The sequence below is a fragment of the Garra rufa genome, chromosome 19 (genome assembly GCF_049309525.1).
Source record: "Garra rufa chromosome 19, GarRuf1.0, whole genome shotgun sequence".
NCBI lineage: Eukaryota > Metazoa > Chordata > Actinopteri > Cypriniformes > Cyprinidae > Garra > Garra rufa.
In genome coordinates this window covers 38322413-38341622 of record NC_133379.1, presented here as the reverse complement: position 1 = coordinate 38341622, position 19210 = coordinate 38322413, and the positions used below count along the sequence as shown (strand labels likewise).

Sequence of the window (19210 nt, the reverse complement as noted above, 5' to 3'; positions counted from 1 at the left end):
GGAAATAGGCTCATTCTCCAACTCTCCCCGAGTTAATAAGTTGATTTTTACCGTTTTGAAATCCATTCAGCTGTTCTCCTGTTCTGTCGATATCACTTTTAGCATAGCTTAGCATAGATCATTGAATCCTATTAGACCAATAGCATCACGTTCAAAAATAACCAACGAGTTTCGATATTTGTCCTATTTAAAACTTGACTCTTCTGCAGTTATATCGTGTACTAAGACCGGTGGAAATGCAAAGCTTCAATTTTCTAGGCTGATAAATTTAGGAACTACACTCCCATTCCGGCGTAATAGTCAAGGAAGTTTGCTGCCGTAATAAGGCTGAAGCAGGAGCAGTAATACCACGCAGCACATGTGCAAATGCTAAACTAGCTGGGAACTCATTTCTGATAATACTTCGCCTGCTTCAGCCATATTACGGCAGCAAACTTCCTTGATTATTACGCCGGAATGGAAGTGTAGTTCCTAATCTTATCAGCCTAGAAACTCGCAGCTTTGCATTTCCACCGGTCCTAGTACACGATATAACTACAGAAGAGTCAAGTTTTAAATACAACAAATATGGAAACTCGTTGGACATTTTTGAACGTGATGCTACTGGTCTAATAGGATTCAATGACCTATGCTAAGCTATGCTAAAAGTGATATCGCCAGAACAGGAGAACGGCTGAATGGATTTCAAAACGGTAAAAATCTACTTATTAACTCGGGGGGAGTTGGAGAATGAGCCTATTTCCAAAAAAAGTGGAGTGTTCCTTTAAGGTTTCTTGCACCAAAAGCAGTTTTAAATTGTTATTAAAATGATCGTATTCCACCCTCTCTGACAATTTGTTTGATAATGCTAGAAATTACACACTAAAATGGTAGTTTTGCTGCTGTACCTTTAAGATTTCAACCTCTGTTATAATTGGATAAATGCTCCAAAGTATCATTCTTTAAACTGTTGTGAGCTGTAGTAATTGTTGTGTAAATGTGGGCAGGCTTATGTTAATGACCTCGTTGTGACGCCATAATCATAACGATTTCTGAATGAGCTGTGCGGCATAGTTTGTGTTAATGTGAATGGGAATTGAGCATGTGTTGGTATTTTTGACCAGCAGATCTTTCTTTGAAACGGGAGATAAATTAAGAAATACACCAGCTGCTCATGTGTGCAGTGTCTCTCTTTCTTTCTCTCTATAATTATGGCCCATAAAATTCCAATTATGATAAAAACCCCTCAGACGGACGATTCTAGTTTATGTAATTGCCTTTGGGAGCGTGTTTGTTTGGTGATGTTTATCGCCAACGAGGCTTGTGTATGTTTATTTGTATAGTTTAATTGTGGTGATTATATAAAATGACTCTGATCTTACATTGATTGCAGGTTGTAAATATCCTACTCTCCACTTTCAGTGACAGATCGTCCCGCTAAACGTATCTGTCATCTCTCTGATAACTAAAATCACTGCTGTGAGCTTGTCGGAGATGAAGCCAGAATGAATTTACTGAACTGTCTTGAGTTTTTTGGTCTGTGATGGACAAGATTTTTTTTTATCAAAAGCTTCACTTTCTTTCATTCCTTTTGTTTGCTTGTTTTGTGAAGTTATTCTTTGATTTTGTTTTCCAGAATCCCAGAAGTCTCACCTCTCCTCTTTCACAATGAAATTGATGAAATTCCATTCTCCGAAGATTAAACGAACCCCGTCTAAGAAAAGCAAACAGCTCCAGCCAGAGCCTACGGTGACGACTCCGGAGAAACCTGTCAACAAGGTAGAGCAACTTTGTCTACTCCCTATGACTTCTACAGTTACTCTACTGAAACTCCACATTAGTAAATATTTCATTTTCACCCTTTTACTCTTTAAGACCTAAGGGCAAAATAGGTCATTTTCACAGATTTTGTTTATTTGACTGTAAAAATCTAACAGAATGTGCTATTTTCAAGTGCAAGGTGTTATTTTTGTCAGAAAACAAATGGCTTTCAAAAACGTCTAGTTAATTGCCATTAATGTTGCGTGGTGAGTTTGTAAACAGAATTTAATGAGACAAAAATAAAAAAAATCAGGAATACATTATCAGATTTTTATTTAGAAAAAAAAAAGACAAAAAAACACGATTGAAATAATCCAACACTTCTTACTTTAAAATGTAACTATATTACATATATACACATATTTTTGTTCATATACGTGCACATTTACACATGCAAACACACACATACACTCATACATTTACACACACAGACTCATTATAGCGATGCACACGCCCCATGTGAAAAAGTCTCTCAGCCTGCTCCCAAGTCTCATCAAAAATCATCCCAATCACATCTTGTGTTGTTTACTCTTCCTTTGCCATGTTTTTGTTCATTTCGTTTATTTTATGCAATTCAAAAATCTGCGCTCCCTATCTCTCCATTTAAATTCAACATTCTTGATCTGTCATCATTTGACAACGGAGTGCAAGAAATTACCGTAATAAGCCATATATTGATACACGCATGTTGTTTGATGTCAGGGGCAATTTGAATTACTTTGATAGGTCAAATGGTTGAAGAGTCAGCACAGACACAGCTGGTTTAAAAGGGTTAAACTCATGCTCTACCACAGTAAACCACAGTAAACATAACATTTCTACCCTCTACAGTTACTCCAAACACATCATCTAAATTGTACAGTAACTGTACAGTCGCTCTATTTTTGTGCATTTGAACTCTCTTCTTTTAAATCCAGTCAATCCAGTGCTGCTCTACCAGAGTAAACATGAATTTTCTCCAGCCTTTACCATAACTTTAAACACAGCTCTTTCAACTGTATAGTAACTCTACATTTGCTTTGAAAATGAACTCTAGTTTAGTAAATCTACTCCTGATCTACCACAGTAAACATGACGTATCCACCCTCCTACTTCTACAATAACTCTAATAACAACTTTCTAAACTGTACAGTAACTCTACTATCAATATGTGACCCTGGACCACAAAACCAGTCATAAGGTTAAATTTTACAAAACTGAGATGTATACATATGAAAGCTCAATAAATAAGCTTTCTCTTGATGTATGGTTTGTTATGATTGGACAATATTTGGCCGAGATACATCTATTTGAAAATCTGGAATCTGAGGGTGCAAAAAATCAAAATACTGATAAAATCACCTTTAAAGTTGTCCATATTCAGCTCTTAACAATGCATATTACTAATCAAAAATTACATTTTGATATATTTACAGTAGGAATTTTACAAAAAATCTTCATGGAACATGACCTTTACTAATTTCCTAATGATTTTTGGCATAAAAGAAAAAACAACAATTTTGACCCATACAATGTATTTTTGGCTGTTTCTACAAACATACTCCAGCGACTTAAGGGTCACATATCTCTTTACTCTCAATTCTGCAGTAAATTCAGTGCTGCTCTACCACAGTGAACATTAAATTTCTAGCCACATTTCCAGCTATATACAACCCTCTCAACTGTACAGGAACTATAGTCACTCTATATCAATGTAGTAGTTCTCTATTCTGTTTTGCAGTAAAAAAGTAAAAAGTAACTTTACACCTTTAGTACTCTACATTAACTCTAGTGCTGCTCTGTCTATAAACATTAACTTTGCACTTCAAGTTCTACAGTAGCTCTACTGCAGCTCTATCTCTGTAAAGACTACCTCCACATCTTTTTAGCAGTAGAATACATCTATTGTTACGCTACAGTAACTCTATTGCTGCTCGGTCACTAAAAACATCACCTGTCCATCTTTTCTAGTTAATGTACCCTCATTTCTACAATATATCTACTGCTGCTCAACCACAGTAAACATGAACTTTCCAGTCTCCTACCTTTACTGTAACTCTAAGCACAACTCTCTTAACTGTACAGTAACTCTAAGTCTGTGAACATTAACTGTTTACTCTCAATTCTGCCGTAAATCTACTCCTGCTCAACCAAAATTAACATGACCTCTCCACCCTCAGAACTCTTCCGTAAGGCCCCGATCACACCGAACGCGTCTTTTAGTTCTAAAAACGAGAGGCGCACAGCACTGCCTTTTTTGGTGACTTTTAACAAAGACTATAGAATACCAAAGACATGTCACTCGTGTAGTTTTGAATGGGGAACAATGAAACGGTCATCATGGCCGCGAAGCTCCGCCTTCTTAGTGAAAGAGCCAATCATTGATTAGTAAAGTCAGCGTGTCACTGCATCTGCCGTTAGAAGTCCCGGTTGCTATAGAAACAGCCGGCGCTCTAAGGGGCCTGTTCACATGTAGCGTCTTTTGCGCGCTCAAATTTGTTATTTTAAATGTAGACGCGCTCGTTTTTTCCAGGCGCGTCCGCGCCACATCGAGATAAAAACATCTCAACTTTTCAGAATGCGGCAAGCGCACCGCAGCTTGGAGCTAGAGCGCAGCTGATGGTTGCTTAGAAACGGCAGACGCTTCCGGAGCGCAAGCGCTCGAGCGCTTTGTTGACAAGGAAGAAAGCGGCGCGCCTAGTGTTTTCCACGCGTTTTTAGCCGCGACATGTGAACGGCCCCTAAGACGTGCGTTCAGTACTGCGCATGCGCACTGGCTCATCTAGCCGGAAAAATAAGTGTTTTTTTTAACGCTATTAAAGCACAAGGAACTATATTTATGAGCCAATTCTTGTTGGATTTCTTTGGAGATTTCAAATATGAAATTTAATCGTAAGTTTGGCGAACAGTTTTGGAGAATTTGATGTTTCCCCATTCAAAGAGATAGGAGCTGCACTTTGATGCCCGAGAGGCGTTTCAAAGATGGCCGCCGAGTGACATGACTTGTCTTAAAAGGACTTTGCTTTTAATAAAAGAGCAGTGTGCTGCGGTTTTTTTATGTTGCTAAGCAACGACCAAAACAGCTGTCCTGTCAGTCAAATCAAAGGATTATGGCACGAGCGCTCTAAAATCTTAGTTTTTTGCTGTTAAGTAAACTGTCATATTAGCAGAAACCCTGAATAATACAGCTCCGGGTTACCCACGATAGACACCAAAGGTTTTTCCTCTATTTCTTGCAGTCTCCGGACTTTTTAAGTAACGGTAAACTTTCGTCACCACAACAGAAGGCGGTCTCCATTCATTCGATTGGACAATGAAAAAGAACGCGAATGACGTTGGCCGTTTTTTCGCTCGGAGTTGATTTTTTATTTTTTTCAACTTCAGGCGCTCAGAAGGCTCACTGCCAACAGAAAACCATTCAAAAGAGGCACCTCCAACTGCAAAAACGTGTTCGGTGTGATCGGGGCCTAATGGTGCGTTCATACCAGACGCGACTTGCGCGAATGAATCGCGCTATTCGCGCATAGTTGGACGCTTGAACATTTTAGTTTACTCGCTTCATTCGCGCGTTAAAAACTCGCGTCACGGGAGGGGCGTCTGCCACTAGTCAGCGGGAAAGTAGTTGTAAAATAGGTGAATGAGCTCAATTTGCCAGCTTTAGCTTGCTTGTAGTCTCAATATGTATATATGTGTAGGTCAAATTGAGTAAAGAGCGTTTTTTTTAAACTTACCAGATTGTCCGACCTCTTCACTCACTTTCTTCCAAACAAGATCCTTTTTTTTTTCAGTTTCTATAAAAGTACAAAGATGTATGGAACAGCTCCGAGTAACCAAAGACAGCAACGGTGATTTTGTCCTCCATTGTTGTTTCAGATTTCTGCCTCCGTCACTACTAGAGCAAGCTCCTGATTGGTTAACGCGGCGCGAATTTTCGCCAAAGTTGAGATTTTTGAACTTGCGCGATTCACGCGAATGGTGCGACAAACGCTTGAAACGCTCAACTCGCGCCGCGTAATTCACGCGTTTCGCGCCGTAGGATGGCTATTCGCGTCTTTGCATTGACTTAACATGTAAATCACTCGCGCTTGCCGCTTCGTTCGCGTCCGGTGTGAACGCAATGTAACTCTACAACCCCTCTACATCAGTATATACTTTAGCTGTATACCTTTCTAACTCTATTACAACTGTCTGTGAACATTATCTTCACACTTTAAGTTCTGCATTCTCTCTACTGAAGCTCTGCCTCTGTAAAGATTACCTCCACATATTTTTAGACATAAATCTTAGTTCTATAGTAACACTATTGCCGCTCTATCACTGTAAACATCAACTTTCCATCCCAATTCATGTAAGTATATCTGCTGCTGCTGCTCTACCATAGTAAACTTTACACTCTTAGAGCTCTACAGTAACACTACTACCCCTCTACATCAGTACAAATGAACTGTAAAACCAATTACCTCTAGAGCAACACTAGTGCCGCTCTGTTAGCAAACATTAACTTCATGCTTTAGGTTGTAAAGTAACTCTACGACAGCTCTATGCCTGTAAAGTTTTAATCCACAGCTTCTTAGCTATATATTAACACTGCTACCACTCAATTTCAACTGTGACCTAAAAAAAAAAAAACTTTCCATCCTGTCTTTTAACAGAAGGTGAGTCGATTGGAGGAACAGGAGAAGGAGGTGGTGAGTGCTCTACGTTACTTCAAGACAATCGTCGACAAGATGAGCGTCGATACGAAAGTTTTGCAGATGCTTCCTGGATCGGCTAGTAAAATATTGGAGGCCATATTGCCTCTGATGCAGGTAGAGGCTCGGATACAGCACAGGTGAGTCTACCAGTGCTAACAAACCAATATTAACATGGTTTTTCATCATTTCCTTTGCATGCAGCCCTCTTTCCGTTTTTCTCATTTATATCTCTCTCTCTAACCACAGCTCGGCAGTGTCCTCCTGTCATAACCGCGTCTATCAGAGTTTGGCGAATCTCATTCGCTGGTCTGACCAGGTGATGCTAGAGGGCATCGACCTCGACGACAAGGACACTGTGACGACCGTCACCACGGTGATCAAAGCTGTGCTGGATGGTGTGAAGGTGAGGGGAAGAGAAATGCATTTGTGACAAGGTTAAAACAACGCTGGCATATTTATAACCCAAGGGTGTGTTTGTAACAGGAGCTGGTGAAACTCACTATTGAGAAACAGGAGCAACCGTCCCCGACGTCCCCCAACAAACCAGCGCCTCCTGTGACCAAACCTGAGAGGTACAGTCGCAAAGAGCAATGTGAATTTATCTATTTTGCTTGGGGGCGGTTATTAATATTTGTCTCTCTATCTCAGTGTGTGTGAAAATCCCCTTACCGAACGAGAGAAGGCGATCCTTAGTAAGACCACGCCCATTGTCACACCCACTGACAGCTTGACTGACATGTCAGAGGAGGAGGTTGCCCCGCCCAAACCTCCTCTACCAGGCGTTAAACTGGCAGAGCACAGGTGAGGGGGTGTGGCTTTGGAAATCTGAAAGTATTGTTGTTTGTGGGTTCAGACAACTCATTAGGTTAGTGTGCCATATTGGTTGTGTCCCAAATCATTTGATACCTCACTGTTTCCTTAACAGCTGACAGATAAAGGTAAATATGCTTGTTTAGTCTGTAGGATGCTTTAATGCAGTGAACATCGAGTATACTTTAGTGTGCAGTAGTTGGTGTGTGCTGTAGTGTATATTTAGAAAGTACATTAGCATTTGCTAGGCAGATGCAGTATCTTTAGTACTGGTAATTTCCCACAGATGAGTCATGTTCATTCTTAAATCTGCGTTTTTTTCCACAAGCAAGTGTGTAAATATATGTGAATGAGAATGACACACAGATATTCATGTAACAGCTTCCTCTTGGTGGCGCTTGGCTTCCGAAGCAGAAGTTTGTTTTTCCATTTACTGTTTGTCTGATAAGAGACGTGCTGTAGTAAAATTGCATCATGCTCAATTTTTGCAAAGGGGAAATATGGATGGTTGTGAGTTGTTTTTTTTACCATCTGATGAGAAGAGGTGTTTGTGAAGGGTGTATGAGATTAGATTAGTCAGAGTACATGACATATTTAATTCGCCATCAGTTATAGTTCAGAGCTGTATTTCTATATTACTATTTCAGTCTTTCTACTTTTATAAATTTCATGTTTCATCCAACCTTACTTTTCTTTGTAATTTTTTGTGACATTTACTAGCAATTTCTGTGTGAAAATTGTTTCTAAACCACATTTTTAGTATCCTTTATAGTATTGTGGTTAATGTTAATTTTACAAAAAATTAGTTTTAGTAATTTTGTATTTGTCATTTTTTATACATATTGTATTTTATATGTATGCTTTATAGATTTATTAATTAATTTCGGTTTTAGTTTCTTTAGTACATAAATTTAAACTAGATGAAGATGAGATATTTTACCTTTGCAACTAGTTGAAATTAAATTTATTTTATTTTATTTGTTTATTTTATTATTTCATTTAACGTTTCATTTCTTTTTTTTCAGTATTTGCAATGAAAATGTGTGTAAACACATTTTCAATTAATAATGCAACAGCAAATTGGCTAATATTTAATTTTTTTTAATTTTATGATTTTTTATTGTAAAATTTTTGATGTCAAGTTCAATACAGTTAATATTATGCCAAATAAATGTTCAGTTATTTTATATTATTATTTAATGCACATCTCATTATTATTAAATCTAAGTGTTTATATAATTATTTTTCATTTTTAAAAATAATGTTTAAATTATAACCATTTTAAAAAAATGCATTTTAAATGCATACCTTTTTTGCATTAAGAAACGGATTAATTCATCACTAATCTCAGCTTGCTTCACAACAATAATATTTTGCATAGTCAACAAATAAGCAATTTGACCCATTTGATTAGCAATATATGTTTATGCAAGGCTCTTTGTTTTCACAATGCCTTTTTCAATGTCAGTGATTTTTTGTTTTGTGCTCTTATTTTAGTAGAAACCCAATATTAAATAACTGATTAACTGGAAAACTATTAATATCTGTAAAAATATCAAACCTATTATCTAATATTTTAATATATAATGGTGTTATATTGGCCATCCGCCACCTGCACTCAGTTTTGCATCATTTTGCGTCAGTATCAGCCATTATTAAACTCACATTATGAGATATTGAACAAACTGTATTTCCATACCTCACAGTCTAATTTCCATTAGCGTAAAAATTACAAAATATAACATGTGCTCTAGTTAATGTCTGTCTGTTTAGCTTGTCATATACTGTGTGATTCTTTCAACCACTGTATGTGTTTTTCTCTCAGTCGTCTTTGTGTCTTTCGATCACACTTTGTGTCTTTCTGCATTTTCATCCATTTTTGTGTTGTTTTTCTGAAAGCGTTTGTTCATCCTCTTTCTCTGCACTCTATGATCGTTTGGTTGTCCTGGGCCAGGAAAAGGATGCAGTTGTGCTCTGATCCTGTTGCCGGGCAGCGGAGGGCCACAGCGATGGAAACGTATGTTAGCCAATGGTGTTCCCTGTGTGCGTTTTGACATCGCACAGTTACACCCCTCAGCCTCCTCTCTGATTGGGCGACGCCACTTACCTGCATGTGGTTGTTTGGCAGTGTGCGTCCAATCGGATTACACGCTGCAGAGTGACGGCCAATCAGAGGAAAGCCTGATTGCAGTGAATTTGCATGGCTGACAAATGAGGATTAGTCTTTAAATCCTAAAAGAATGTGAATAGAATTTCTGTTGGAATTTCTTGAAATAATTTGCAAGATCCGAATGGGAATATTTTAGAACACATACACTGTAAAAAAAAAAAAAAAAAAATTTGGGCCAAGTCGGGGCAGCCCTACAAACATGCACAACAAACCTTTATAACCTTTTTATTTTTTATGTTTTAAAAATCAAATTTTAAATCACAAATCCTAAAAAAACACTGCCGAGCCATGAGAACCGAACAAGAACCGAAAAGTTAGAATTGCGAGTTTGTATCACCCAGTTCTGAGGTAAAAAATTCAGAATTCTGAGTTTGTATCACCCAATTCTAAGAAAAAAGGCTGAATTGCGAGTTTGTATCACCCAGTTCTAAGAAAAAAGTCAGAATTGCGAGTTTATCATTTAATTTTAAGAAAAAGTCAGAATTGAGAGTTTGTATCACCCAATTTTGAGAAAAAAGTCAGAATTATGAATTTGTATCACCCAATTCCAAGGAAAAAAGTCAGAATTGCGAGTTTGTATCACCCAATTCTAAGAAAAAAGGCTGAATTGCGAGTTTGTATCACCCAGTTCTGAGGGAAAAAAGTCCGAATTGTGAGTTTATATCACTCAATTCTAAGGTAAAAAGTCAGAATTATTAGTTTGTATCACCCAATTCTAAGAAAAAAGGTCAGAATTGCAAGTCTGTATCACCCAATTTTAAGGTAAGAAATCAGAATTATGATTTTGTATCACCCAGTTCGAAGAAAAAAGTCAGAATTGCGAGTTTTTTATCATTTAATTTTAAGAAAAAGTCAGAATTGAGAGTTTGTATCACCCAATTTTGAGAAAAAAGTCAGAATTATGAATTTGTATCACCCAGTTCCAAGGAAAAAAGTCAGAATTGCGAGTTTGTATCACCCAATTCTGAAGGGAAAAAGTCAGAATTGAGAGTTTGTATCACCCAATTCTAAGAAAAAAGTCAGAATTGCAAGTTGTATCACCCAATTCTGAAGGGAAAAAGTCAGAATTGTGACTTTGTATCACCCAATTCCAAGGAAAAAAGTCAGAATTGAGAGTTTTTATCACCCAATTCCAAGGAAAAAAGTCAGAATTGCGAGTTTGTATCACCCAATTCTGAAGGGAAAAAGTCAGAATTGAGAGTTTTTATCACCCAATTCTAAGAAAAAAGTCAGAATTGCAAGTTGTATCACCCAATTCTGAAGGGAAAAAGTCAGAATTGAGAGTTTGTATCACCCAATTCTAAGAAAAAAGTCAGAATTGCAAGTTGTATCACCCAATTCTGAAGGGAAAAAGTCAGAATTGTGACTTTGTATCACCCAATTCCAAGGAAAAAAGTCAGAATTGCGAGTTTTTATCACCCAATTCCAAGGAAAAAAGTCAGAATTGAGAGTTTTTATCACCCAATTCCAAGGAAAAAAGTCAGAATTGCGAGTTTGTATCACCCAATTCTGAAGGGAAAAAGTCAGAATTGAGAGTTTTTATCACCCAATTCCAAGGAAAAAAGTCAGAATTGAGAGTTTTTATCACCCAATTCCAAGGAAAAAAGTCAGAATTGCGAGTTTGTATCACCCATTGCTTAGGAAAAAAGTCAGAATTGTGACTTTGTATCACCCAATTCTGAAGGGAAAAAGTCAGAATTGCGAGTTTGTATCACCCAATTCTAAGAAAAAAGTCAGAATTGCAAGTTGTATCACCCAATTCTGAAGGGAAAAAGTCAGAATTGTGACTTTGTATCACCCAATTCCAAGGAAAAAAGTCAGAATTGCGAGTTTGTATCACCCTATTCTAAGAAAAAAAGTCAGAATTGCAAGTTGTATCACCCATTGCTTAGGAAAAAAGTCAGAATTGTGACTTTGTATCACCCAGTTCTAAGAAAAAAAAAGTCTGAATTATAAATTTGTATCACCCATTGCTTAGAAAAAAAGTCAGAATTGCCAGTTTGTATCATTAATTCAGTCCTTAGGAGATTCTGAATGATTCCCATTTGGATCCTTTATGAATATTTTTTTCAAATTTTCCGAAAATTTCAAATGGAATCCTGTGCGCATTCCATCAGGATTGTTGGCTAGCGCTGCATCCCTCTCTAATCCCTCCCACTAGGTGTTCTATGATTAGTTTATTGTAATGTTTCCATGGTTACCCGCTGGCGCTTCATTGAAGTGTGAAGAATCGTCAGGGAAACCCAAGATGTGAACTCACCGCCCACACATTTCACCGCTGTGCTACTTTAATGTGTGTTTGTGTGTCCAATTAAATTCCAGGCTAGACCCTCACTAACTGTGTGTAGACAGTCTGTGCTCGTTTCGTTTGACCTTGTTACATTGTTTGTTTCATACTTGTGAGCTCATTTGCATGTTTCTGCATATTGTGCCGTAGCCCGCCCGCTCTGCCTCCCAAGAAGCGACAGTCGGCCCCATCCCCCACACGTGTTGCCGTGGTAGCGCCGATGAGTCGGGTCCCCTGTGGTCTCAACCTGCCTCCTGGAGCTCTAAGACAGGTACAGCACCTGAACATGACCCTTGACCCTTGACCTTTGACCTCTTTGAGCTTCCACCGTGCCTAATCCTGATTATTGATTATTTTTTAACCACAACAACCCTAATACTGATTAAAATCTTAACTTAAAATTGAAGTGTGTAATATTGAATTGGGTTTGGATCTTATTATAAACTCTAACTAAAACTACTAAAAATACATTTGGTAATTGAAATAAAACTAAAATAATATATGTGACCCTGGACCACAAAACCAGTCATAAGTCTCCCAATTTTTTGAAATTGAGATTTTTACATCATGTGAAATTTGAAATATCTGTTAAAATCTGGAATCTGAGGGTGCAAAAAAAATCCAAATATTGAGAAAATCACCTTTAAGGTTGTGCAAATTAAGTTCTTACCAATGCATATGCATAATCAGAAATTAAATGTTGATATATTTACAGTAGGAAATTTACAAAATATCTTTACTTAATATCTTTGATTTTTGGCGTAAAAAAAGAAAAATCAATAATTTTGACCCATACAATGTTTTGGCTAATGTTACAAATATATGAAACTTTTCACTACCCCAAAACTGTAAAAAAAAACATTTTTGTTAATTTAAATAAATCTAAAATAATATATATTTATAAAATATATTTTTTATACTATTTTATATTATACTATATATTTTTTTAATGTATGCTGAAGTAAATGTGAAATAAAAATTAATTAGAAATATATGTGAAAATATATATATTTAAAACATTTTTATAAAACTAAATATTTATATATATATATTTAAACTGAAATTATGAAAATAAAGGCTAATTCTAAATATAAATACAAATTAAAATACTTATAAAATTAAATAAAATATTATTATATATTCATTGTATTTATCCTGATGAAAGATCTTTTTTGCTGGTTTTATCTAGTCAGATTGTCACTTAGCAGGCTAGTAATTTTATTAATTTAATACAAGTTAAATATTTTTTTCTCTATGGCTTCTGTGCAGTAAAATATTACAATATGGATATTTTTATATAATGTATTTTAGCATGACTGGAACACTGCTTTGACCAATCAACATTTAGGACCAAATTACCTATGATATCATTCAATAAAAAAAAGAGTTTTTAAAATTAATGCTACCACAAAATCTAATTTAATTTCTGATTTTATTTTTGGTAAATATTTTGTTAAAAGGTTGTAATTTTCTTCACATTTTTTTTTTAAAATTTCTTTTAATTTTATTTAAATGTATTAAATTTCCATTTATTATATTTTACCAATTGTTATGTTGTTTAATTTGCACTGCTTTACTAATACAAATGTGCAGTTTTTGTCATGCCAATAAAGCTCATTATACAGAAAAAATGCAATTATAATAGAGCATAACAATTAATCTTAAAAATAAAACCAGAGGTAATAATAATCAGATAATAATAATCAAAACTACATATATTACACTGGATGAAAAAAAAAAACAATCATAAAGGTCAATTTTTACATATGAAAGCTGAATAAATAAGCTTTACATTGATGTATGGTTTGTTAGGATAGGATTATTACAATATTTGGCTGAGATACGACTATTTGAAAATCTGGAATCTGAGAGTGCAAAAAATGTTGAGAAAATCTCCTTTAAAGTTGTCAAAATGAAGTTCTTAGCAATGCAGATTACTAATCAAAAATTAAGTTTTGATATATTTATGGTAGGAAATTGACTAAATATCTTCATGGAACATGATCTTTACTTAATATCCTAATGATTTTTGGCATAAAAGAAAAATGTATCAGTTTGACCCATGCAATATTGTTGGCTATTGCTACAAATATACCAGTGCTACTTATAACTGGTTTTGTGGTCCAGGGTCACATTTAATACTAATAGCTCTGGATGTAATTTCAGTGTGCGTTCAGAGAATTCTTGATGTGTTAAAACCTAGAACGAAAATGTTTTGGTAACTGCGTGTTTGTCACATGATCTGTGTTTAAAGCAGCAGGAGTTTGACGTGGATCTCCTCCAGAGGCGTTTCTCCGGTGGGAGCCAGTCGTACGGCGGAGATTCACCTCGTCTTTCTCCCTGTAACAGTATGGGAAAACTCAGCAAGTCCGACGAGCAGCTCTCGTCATTGGAGCGAGACAGCGGCCAGTGCTCTCGCAACACTAGCTGTGAAACACTAGGTATGCAAACACCATTACGAATAAAACTTGGAACATTTTTGAACACTTACCAGTATGGGATCCTCTCTTTATTTGTCTATAGAGGGATATGATCCCGATTACGACTTCCTGCATCAGGATCTATCCGTAGCCGAGCCTTTACCGTTTCCGACAGGCGGCAGCAGTCTGAGTCCTCTCCCGGAATGCCACGGAGAGTCTCAGTCGTTAAGCCCCGCCCACCCGCGTTTCAGTGCTCCTGTCACCAATCAGGCTTCCCTGGAGTACTGGACCCCACCTGGACCGACCAATAGCGTGCTTCCCCCCGCCCTCCCGCAGAAGAAGCGGCGGTCGGCGCCGATTATATCAGCGTACCCTCTTTACGAACGCCTCCCGTCGCACTATGATAACCTGTCAGAAGAGGAGCAGCCGACGCCGCCGTTCCCGCTGGTGACTCCGGTGTCGCCGCTTCCGCAGGTCAACGGAGGAGACGATCTCTCGCAGTGTACGGACGCCGACAGCCCACCGCCGTTGCCAGAGAAGAAGGGCAAACAGAGTAAGAGAATATTTTTATTAATTTCTCTTGAAATACCACCCAGAAATAAATAAATTATTTTTTGAATAAGAGAGTTGTTTTTTTTAAGAGCCTAATAATATTTTATCCATTGCCAAATCAATTAATTTTATATTTTAAAATTAATTCTGTAAATTAAAATTTTAATTTACTTCTGTGAAAATTATATACCATGTATTTATTTGAAACATTTATTGTGACAAACATGGAAAACAATGTTAACAGTTAACAGAGTATTATGTCAATATTGTATTTAATTAATATTTTTATTAATATAATAGTTTTAATTTAAATGGAATTTTACAATTTTATTTGCATTTTAATTAAAATCTAACTTTTCGCTAAACTAAACTAAAATTTTAACTAAATTTTACTAAACTTAACTAAATTTAAAAAAAATGATATATATATATATATATATATATATTGCATCAGAGGGGGTTTGTGTAGTCAAACGTTTGATTTTTAGCATAAATTTGGGTTTTGTGCACAAGAGGTAAATATTTAACAAATATATATATATATATATATATTTTATAATTAAAAATATTAAAATGTTTTTTAATGCATCTTCTTTGCCAGTTAACTTTTTGCATAATTATTGTATTAAATACATTTTAAATAAATGTTTTAATTTTGTGTGATTTTTTTTTTTTTTTTTTTTTTTTTTTTTTCTTTTTTTTACATTTAATAAAAATTTTAGGTACATTTTTAATTTTGAATAAAACTGTTTATTTTATTTAACTTATTTTATTTATTTAAATTAATTTTAGATATTTTTTTATTTAGTTTTATTTTACCATTTGCACTTTTGTTATTATTACAATTTTACAGTTTTACAGTTACAATTTTGCTTTATTTGTTCTGCTTTAGAAATAAAATGTACAATTTGGTCATGCCAATAAAGCATACAAATCTGAAAAATACAATTTCTTCATAAACACTGATTTGAAAACTGCATCTAAAAATAAATATATTTTATTTTTTTTAATGCAATATATTTATATTTATTTATTTATTTATTTATTGTGAAACTGGAATCAAGAAATTGCCTCATTTTTCACACACATAACTCTTTTCTCTCTATAGTCCTTCAGTACATGCAGTTTGTGGAGGATTACTCTGAACCTCAGCCGTCCGTCTTCTACCAGATGCCTCAGAATGAGAGTATTTACGAGCAGCGGAGGAACAAGCGCTTTCAGGAGGTTTACGGCTTCAACGATTCCTACAGCAGCTCGGACTCCGTCCATGAGCCCGTCCCGCCACCAGCACTGCCTCCCAAACAGAGACAGCTGGTGAGTTATGATCCATGTGCATGCGTCGCATCAAATGCATGTTATCAGTGACCTGTGCCTGAGGGCGGTGAGCATGCAGCAGGTCAGAGGTTAAGCTCCTGAAGGTAAAAGGTCAAACTGAGGTCCTTTAGATTAGTCTAGAGCTTATCAAAATGCTGTTTAATCTTCATGTAGCATTAAAACTTAGTTTTGGATCCAGGCTCATGGATGCCATGCATGCATATGTTATTTTACTGACTAACTCTGGGCTTTGGTTGCATTTGATTTCACTAATAACTGCTCATTGCATCAGAGGGGGTTTGTGTAGTCAAACGTTTGATTTTTAGCATAAATTTGGGTTTTGTGCACAAGAGGTAAATATTTAACAAAATCTTTTTATCTCTAGAATATTTTTTTTATTAGACTTGAAATCAGTTGGAATGTGTCATTGTTTATATGAAAAAAAAAAAAAAAGATTAGTTATTTTCAACAATCCATATAAGATGACCAGTTCTTCCTTCATGCTTCATAAGTCTTTTATGCCGTATGAAGCTGTGATATTTTGTCTAGAATCTCCGATTCTACTGTTGATAGTATTACCTAGAAAAACCCCACAAATGAATGTCTGAGGGCGGTGAGCATGCAGCAGGTCAGAGGTTAAGCTCCTGAAGGTAAAAGGTCAAACTGAGGTCCTTTAGATTAGGCAGCACGTGACTGTTTTGGTGGCCACGTCAGGGTCACTGTAAAGTCAACTGGAAAACATGGATTAACTATGTTTTTTTTTTTTGCTTTTTGTAAAAGAGTTGCAGATTAGATCGGGTTCCAAAGCCGGAACTCACATGTTGTGGGAAATTTGTGACAGCAGCATGATTATCGTATTTTCTCATCATCTCTTATTTTTTCTTTTTTGCTGGTGCGCATTAATAAAAATCTAAAAATACTATTATATAAATATAAAATATAGTAGCTCATAGTTTTATTCTCTTTTGTGCTATTTTTTTTTTCTTTTCTGTTAATTTCTATTTTAAAGGCAACTTGAAAATCCAAATTTATTACATCATTATTACATTCTTGAAAATTATATAATAATATTTAACAAAAAAAGAATAATTAAATGTAATTTTACAGTTTTTTTAATTTCCTGTTTTGTTTCTATTTTTTAAATTAAATTAATTTAATTTAATTAAAAAAAAAAAAAAAAAAAATATATATATATATATATATATTTATTTATTTATTTATTTTTTATTTTTTTTATTTTTTTAGGGTCTTAGAAGATTTTATGCATTGCCAAATCAATGTTTTTAAATAAAGTTTATTCAATTGATTAAACCATAAACACTTTTTCCTGTAATTACTATAAATTGAAAAACGTAATTTACGTTATTTAAATTGTGTATTGTTTATATATACAACATAGTATTATTTATTGTATGTCTTTATATAATTTATTTACATTTTAAAATGAAATATATATTAAAAAATCTTTTTAAAGGAATGTAAAAGCACTACATTTCATCTTGCTTTTAAGTAATTTTCTGCTTTTTTCTACGAGTTGATTTAACTCACTTTGCCTTTCTTTCTTTTTAACCTGATTTCGTCTTTTGTTCTTTCCTGTCTCTTTTCTTCCTGTTCCATGTTTCTGCCTTCCACTCTAGGCCTCCTACACTTCTTCTCCTCCTTCATCCTCCTCTTCCTCTTTTTCAATCCTCCCTCCTCCTGCTGGGCTTCCGGAGGAGGCGGAGCCTGCTCTTGGTCTCAGCCTATCAGTGTCTAGCTCCTTCCTCAGTGGCCACACCTCTTTGACCACACCTGTGGTGAGTGTCGAGCAGTCGGGAGTGTAACGCACATGGAAACAATGACAAAAGATTTTTACCTCTCACAAAAAATTAAAACAAAATTTGTGCTATAAGTATACATTTTAGTGCAGATCATTTATAATGACAATAATAATAATAATAATAGAACCTCATATTTGAATTTTCTGAATATTGCATGTATTTTTTGTAAGAATTTATATCAATTATAATATATAATACATGATAATTCATATTTATAATTTTATATATTATTTATTTATGTATTTATATTTTATATGAGTAACTGCATTGAAAAACTATTTAACAGTTTATAATTAATTAATTAAAAGTTTTATTCTTAAACAGACTATGTTTCCGTGCAATTAAATTAATTCTTATTTGCATTGTTATATTGAATTTAAATGCAACATTTGTAAAGAATCACAATTTGCACAGAAATTTGTTCTACTCATGTTTCTACTTTAGCTTATGTGTGTCATCTGTATTCAGAATGTTCTGGTCATTTCGTGTGTGGTTTGGACACATGTGCTCTTCATATGGTTTTGTCATCATTTTTCACATGTCTCTCTGGGGTGGTTATTAAACCACAGTTCAGATGTGACTTAAAGATTATTTATGGAGTTTGTGTGTCCACTTTGCCCTTTTGGGTTTTATTTAGTGACTTTTGGAACCAGAACCGAAGCTGAATTAAAGTTTAAGTCTAAAAGCTTATCTGATCTTCTTTTATCTGTTGATGTTTAAGGTTTAAGTCTAGAGCTTATCAAAATGCTGTTTAATCTTCATGTAGCATTAAAACTAAGTTTTGGATCCAGGGCTCATGGATGTCATGCATGCATATGTTATTTTACTGAATTCACTAATTCACTAATAACTGCTCATTGCATCAGAGGGGGTTTGTGTAGTCAAGCGTTTGATTTTTAGCATAAATTTGGGTTTTGTGCACAAGAGTTAAATATTTAACAAAATCTTTTTATCTCTAGAATATTTTTTTTTTATTAGACTTGCAATCAGTTGGAATGTGTCATTGTTTATATGAAAATTTTTTATTTATTTTCAACAATTCATATAAGTTTTGACCAGTTTTTCCTTCATGAGTCTTTTATGCCGTATGAAGCTGTGATATTTTGTCTAGAATCTCCGATTCTACTGTTGATAGTATTACCTAGAAAAACCCCACAAATGAATGTCATGTCCTGACTAGGCAAAAAAATTAATAAATACATTTAAAAAATATTACATGCACTACCAATCAAAAGTTTTTGAACAGTAAGATTTTTTTAGTTTTTCAAAGACGTCTCTTCTGCTCACAAAGCCTGCATTTATTTGATTCAAATTACAGCAAAAACAGTGAAAATCTTGAAATATTTTTAGTATTTAAAATAACT

The 19210-nt window shown here is 35.0% G+C and overlaps 1 protein-coding gene across 7 annotated transcripts in view; it reads left to right on the top strand.

The window, feature by feature from the left end:
• The window catches only part of rapgef1b (Rap guanine nucleotide exchange factor (GEF) 1b), a 61715-nt gene that overhangs the window by 27362 nt on the left and 15143 nt on the right, over positions 1 to 19210 (top strand). For 2 of the 7 annotated variants that reach the window (XM_073824373.1, XM_073824371.1), the window contains exons 2-12: positions 1616 to 1758; positions 6432 to 6610; positions 6720 to 6876; positions 6957 to 7045; positions 7122 to 7274; positions 9238 to 9300; positions 11891 to 12011; positions 13995 to 14181; positions 14264 to 14713; positions 15821 to 16026; positions 17664 to 17822. In XM_073824373.1, coding sequence (XP_073680474.1) covers positions 1616 to 1758; positions 6432 to 6610; positions 6720 to 6876; positions 6957 to 7045; positions 7122 to 7274; positions 9238 to 9300; positions 11891 to 12011; positions 13995 to 14181; positions 14264 to 14713; positions 15821 to 16026; positions 17664 to 17822 — 1907 coding nt within the window. The remainder of the gene's footprint in view (positions 1 to 1615; positions 1759 to 6431; positions 6611 to 6719; positions 6877 to 6956; positions 7046 to 7121; positions 7275 to 9237; positions 9301 to 11890; positions 12012 to 13994; positions 14182 to 14263; positions 14714 to 15820; positions 16027 to 17663; positions 17823 to 19210) is intronic. The other 5 variants (XM_073824372.1, XM_073824375.1, XM_073824374.1 and 2 more) reach the window with 5 other exon arrangements.